Source organism: Rutidosis leptorrhynchoides, chromosome 4 (genome assembly GCF_046630445.1).
Source record: "Rutidosis leptorrhynchoides isolate AG116_Rl617_1_P2 chromosome 4, CSIRO_AGI_Rlap_v1, whole genome shotgun sequence".
NCBI classification, from domain to species: domain Eukaryota; kingdom Viridiplantae; phylum Streptophyta; class Magnoliopsida; order Asterales; family Asteraceae; genus Rutidosis; species Rutidosis leptorrhynchoides.
The window spans coordinates 24,795,520-24,801,371 of NC_092336.1; the positions used below are offsets into that span (position 1 = coordinate 24,795,520).

A 5,852-nucleotide genomic window follows, 5' to 3' on the forward strand; every position below is an offset into this window, starting at 1 on the left:
CGCGTGGTTAAATAATGCTTTTTTTCATTTCAGTTTTTAAATTTCAAACCCCGTAAAAATAGCGGTCAGCCGCTGACCCGCCGGTCCACAAACCCAAAACAATTCACAAATTTTTGTAACCTCCGACCCCACAATTCCTACGTGTCACTTTCCAATTAGTCCGTTCTAATTTTTCATCTCAAAATATTTCACTAAAACCACTCCTCCACCCTCCATTACCAAACCTCAAAAATTTAAAAATGGCGGCATTTCATTCTTTATATTATCACTCAAAATTTCACTCATTTTTCTCACTATCGATCTCCGTTTTTTTCTCTTCTGTGTTTCTGCCATTAAACAATCGATTACTACTAATCAATGGCAGACCAGGAGCAATGCGGTGTACGAGTTACTCGATTGGCGAAAAAACGAGCCATGGATGCAATTGAATCCCAGTCGCAACCTGCAAACAAGAAACGAGTCGTGTTAGGCGAGTTGTCGAATAATTCAATATTGAGATCTGAAGATAATGTTCAGATGAATAAATGTGTACCGAAGAAGAAGAATGTGAAGAAACATGTAATTAAAAAGCATGAATTATCAATTGAGAATAGTGAAGATGTTTCTTCTGATCCGCAGATGTGCGAAGCATACGTTTCGGATATTTACGATTATCTTCGTAACATGGAGGTACATTTAATAGTCAATTTCTAGGGTTTTAAAAGTATTTGGATTATATAATTAACTTTGAGTGTGTATGCTGCTGTTTATTTTGAAATATATAATCTAAAGTCTAAATGTTAATATATCAATTAGGTTCGAAACTGCTTGAATTATTCAAGTACTTATTTTAATTAATTTATTGAATTTTTGTTTTTCTGTTTAATTCAGACGGAGGTTAAGAGAAGGCCAATAGGAGATTATATTGAGAAAGTGCAAAAAGATGTGACTGTGAATATGAGGGGTGTATTGGTTGATTGGTTGGTTGAAGTTGCACAAGAATACAAACTTCTTCCTGACACTTTGTATCTTACGATTTCGTATATCGATCGATTTTTATCGTTAAATGTACTTAACAGACAGAGACTGCAACTTCTTGGTGTATCTTCAATGCTAATTGCGTCGTAAGTGTAACATTTGGAATGTTTAATTGAATAGTTTTGTCGTGTATAATCTAATTGTGTTTTGTGATAAATAGGAAGTATGAAGAAATTAGTCCTCCACATACTGAAGATTTTTGTTACATAACTGATAATACGTACACGAAGCAAGAGGTTGTAAAGATGGAAGCTGATGTGTTAAAAACACTTAAATTTGAAATGGGAAATCCTACTGTTAAAACGTTTCTTAGACAGTTCATTAAAATTGCTCAAGAAGATTATGATGTAAGCTCTACCCTTCATTTGTGTTAAGTGATGATTTATTTTGAAGGTGTTTATTTATGTGTTTGATTTGTGCTTTGCAGACGCCAAATTTGCAGTTGGAGTTCTTGAGTTATTATTTAGCAGAATTGAGTTTGTTAGAATACAGTTGCATCAAGTTTTTGCCTTCAATAATAGCTGCATCCGTTACGTTTCTTTCAAGATTTATTCTCAAACCAAACTCACATCCTTGGGTAATAATTTCAGAATTATTACAACCAATTACCTTTTTAGTAATTACAAAAAGTGTGATTCTTATGTGTTTATCATATTGGTTGTACAGAATGTGGGTTTGGAACAGCTCTCGGGATATAAGCCATCGGAATTAAAAGAGTGTGTATTGATTTTACATGATTTGCAATCTAGTAGAAGAGCTGCAAATTTGGTAGCAATTAGAGAAAAGTATAAGCAACATAAGGTTTGTACTACAACAGTAATATATATATTTAACTAATTACTTAGTAGATAATATGTTGTTGATATTTCTTTGAAATCTGATGAAGTTTTTTACATTCTTATGGCAGTTTAAATGCGTATCAGAGTTGTCTTCTCCTACAGTAATTCCTGATTATTTCTTTGATGGCATTAGAGAATGATAGATGGTTTTCGTCATCGATAAAAGGGTATTTCTTGACTACATGATGAAGGTTTGCATAGGATAATGGAAGGATTTGAAGCAAGATAAATATTTGTTTGTAACTTCCTAAATGATACACGAGTTTCATCTGTTTGATGATGCTTGCAATGATTGGGAACCTTGTTTAATGTTTTTGGGTGTCTCAACCACCCTGATAGCAGAAGCTTTGACTGTTACTATAATTGTTCTTCTGATTCTGATAGCAAATTTTGTATTGGAAAATTATGGCTGATTAGTTGTTTAGAACAAAGGAATGGATGGTTAATGTGATAGAAGGTTTGATTCTTAATAATTGCAACATTTAATAAAACAAATGTTATTCAATTTTGCTGATTTATATTCATATGTTCAAGATATGTAATATGACTATACTCAAAATTTGCCTTGGAGAACCATTTAGGCTTGACTGAGTGGCCATCGAGTTGCCCAATGAAGCGTACCACCCGGGTTCAATTCTTAGCTATGCCAAATTGTTCAAAAACGGAGTGTGACTAGAGGGTGCGCATAATGCGCAATTCACCCGGTACCAGGTCTCGTGCTCGGGGGGTTTGATTACCCGAGGTTTTACCTTCTATGGGGGAGCTAATGTGCTCGTTCATACGAGGGTTTCCTCGCTTACCAAAAAAAAAATCCTATAACCTAAACCCTAAATCATAAATTCTAAATGTAAACCCTAAACCCTAACATGTAAACAATAAACCCTAAACAATAAATCATAAGCCCTTTACACTAAACTGTAAACCATAAACCCTATATTTAAACCCTAAACTCTAAAACCTAAACCAATCCTAAACCCTAAACCACCAACGCTATACCCTACACACTAGACCCTAAACCCTAAATTCCAAACCCTAAACCATATACCCTAAACCCTAAACCTTAAATTCTAAAATCTAAACCCTAAACCATAAATCCTAAACTATAAACCCTAAACTCTAAACCATATATCCTAAACCCTATACACTAAAACCATAAACCCTAAACCTAAACCCTAAATCCTATACACTAAACCCTAAACACTATATCTATACTCTAAACCATAAATTGTAAAAGCGAAACTGTAAACCCGAAACCCTACATCCTAAACCTTAAATCATAAATTCTTAAATCTAAACCTTAAACCTTAAAGGCTAAACCATAAACCCTAAACACTAAACCCTAAATTCTATACACTAAACTCTAAAACCTAAACCCAATATCTAAACCCTAAACCATCAACACTTAAACTTACACACTAAACCCGAAACTCTAAACCTTAAACCCCAATCCCTTTTAGAAAAAGGTAGTTTAACTAACAAAATAAAAATTGAACCAGATACATTCTTATCTAAACTTTAAACCTTAAACCATAAACCATATACCCTAAACCCTATACATTAAACCATAAACCCTAAACCTAAAATCTAAATCCTATACACTAAACCCTAAACCCTAAACACGATATTTATACTCTAAACCATAAATTGTATAAACAAGGTCCTAAGCCCTAAACCCTATATCCTAAACCTTAAACTATAAATTCTAAAATCTAAACCTTAAACCTTAAAGTCTAAACCCTAAACCGTATACACTAAACTCTAAACCCTAAACTCTATATCTAAACCTTAAACCCTATAAACCCTAAACATAAACCCTAAATCCTAAATCCTATACACTAAACCTTAAACCATAAACACTATATTTATACTCTAAACCATAAATTTTATAAACAAAACCCTAAGCCCTAAACCCTATATCCTAAACCTTAAACCATAAATTCTAAAATCTAACCTTAAACCTTAAGTCTAAACCATAAACCATAAACCCTAAACTTTAAACCCTAAAATCTAAACCATAAACCCTAAATCTAAACCCTAACCTAAACCCTAAATTTAAACCTAAACCCTAAACCTAAACCCTAAACCTAAACTCTAAACCCTAAATCTAAACCCCAAACTAAACCCTAAATCTAAACTAAACCCTAAATCTAAACCCTAAACTAAACCCTAAATCTAAACCCAAAACCCTAAACCTAAACTCTAAACCCTAATATCTAAACCCTAAACCCTAACCTAAACCCTAAACCCTAAATCTAAACCCAAAACCATAAACCTAAACTCTAAACCCTAAAATCTAAACCTTAAACCCTAAATCTAAACCCTAAACCCTAAATGCTAAATCTAAACCCCAAACCTAAACTCTAAACCCTACACCCTAAATCTAAACCCTAAACCCTGAACCCTAACCTAAACACTAAAAACTCTAAACCCTAACCCTAAAATATAAACCATAAACCTAAACCTCAAACCCTACATATGTAATACATTACTTTCAATGATAACACAAATAAATAATATAACATTTCAAATGTTTAAAAGTATAAATTAAAAACTATCCATATTGATACATATAATAAGAATCTTATCGTAATATATTACCCACTTGACTAATTATAAAAGTCGCCCATATTGACACCTATAATGAGAATTTTAACGTAATCCTTGAATGCGTGTAAAATCTCCGGAACCAAATTAATACCTACATGTAAAAGCATGTCTATTTATATTTTACAGTATGATGTTATCAAAGTAAAGGTTACACATATGTAGTTCACGGTAATAATGGCCCGTTCGAACATGAACTCGTTTGTACCTAAACCATTTGACCGACCAAATTGCCAAGTACAGTTTCAAGGTGTCACAACTACAACAACCAAAAAAATACTATACTTTTGTGAGATAACTGTATCAAAAAGAGTTTAACATTATCTCAGGAAATGTAATTGTCAAAACTTATCTCGGAACAAACATAGAAAGTTGTGTTCCGATCAAAGACACAACATGCATAAGAAGCATATTCCTTGATTAATGTTGTACACATTATATCACTTTTTTTTTGGGTAAGCAAGGAAATCCTCCTATGAACGAGCACATTGGCTCCCCCATAGAAGGTAAAACCTCGGGTAATTAAGCCCCCCGAGCGCAAGACCTGGTACCGGGTGAATTACGCATTATGCGCACCCTCTTGTCACACTCTTTTTTTTGAAAAATTTGACAGAGGCAAGGATTAAACCCGGGTGGTGTGCTTCATTGGGCAACTCGGGTAATGTAAATGCATTATGTCACTTGAATCAGTCAGAAAGTAATGTAAATGCATAGTGTTATAACAATTGTTGTTAATAAAAAAGTTTGAAATATATTTTTTAGCTCGTAGTTCGCAAGTTTGGTACCCGTTAACCGGTGAAATCATTATATGGTAGCTCTATTACTTGGAATATAATTATGTGGTAGCGATTTCGCGGGGTATATGAAGGGTAAAATCATTTATTAATATCATACCATATTATATTGTATTTGTTTTTTTTGCTTTGAATTTGGTTATCCAAACAATCTAACAAAAGAAGATGAATATGAAGTTGATGTTTCCAAAAGAATACTATTTGTAATATATTTATATTGGCAATTTTTTTTAATATACAGAAGAATCAGATTATACAAACATAAGATCATACATTTTAGTTGTTTAGTTGCAACTCATGTTTAATGATAAGATATGTAGCATATCAAAATTATCATCATTCATCGATTGGCATATCATAAAGTTCAATTACATGCCAAACTATTCAATGGTTACTAAGCTACCATAAGTTATATTTTAAAGTGTTTAATAATTACATGCCTAAGCATCAAAATAGAAAGAAACTAAATCCACATTCATTAACAGTTCTGCACAAACTATCGGAAAAGTTGGAGAATCAAAAGACTTTGATACCAAAATAAACTGTTACACCGGGTGAGTTCCATCTAGGACCATGATGAACCTGCGCTCATCACGCA

General features: G+C 32.9%; 1 protein-coding gene across 1 annotated transcript; it reads left to right on the plus strand.

Annotated features, from left to right (window-relative positions):
* Positions 1–357: 357 nt before the first annotated feature.
* Positions 358–1,996, plus strand: LOC139843350 (G2/mitotic-specific cyclin C13-1-like). Its single transcript, XM_071833428.1, has 6 exons — positions 358–669; positions 877–1,103; positions 1,178–1,364; positions 1,445–1,594; positions 1,684–1,818; positions 1,925–1,996. Exons 1-6 carry the CDS (start codon positions 358–360, stop codon positions 1,994–1,996), a joined length of 1,083 nt encoding a protein of 360 aa, XP_071689529.1.
* The last annotated feature ends 3,856 nt before the right edge of the window (positions 1,997–5,852 follow it).

What these genes read in the sequence shown, in the direction of transcription:
- LOC139843350 (XM_071833428.1), top strand. Translation starts at nt 358, where the DNA reads ATGGCAGACCAGGAGCAATGCGGTGTACGAGTTACTCGATTGGCGAAA. An exon ending in ATTATCTTCGTAACATGGAG is followed by an intron (nt 670 to 876) that starts GTACATTTAATA and finishes ATTCAGACGGAG; the next exon opens with GTTAAGAGAAGGCCAATAGG. An exon ending in TCTTCAATGCTAATTGCGTC is followed by an intron (nt 1,104 to 1,177) that starts GTAAGTGTAACA and finishes TGTGATAAATAG; the next exon opens with GAAGTATGAAGAAATTAGTC.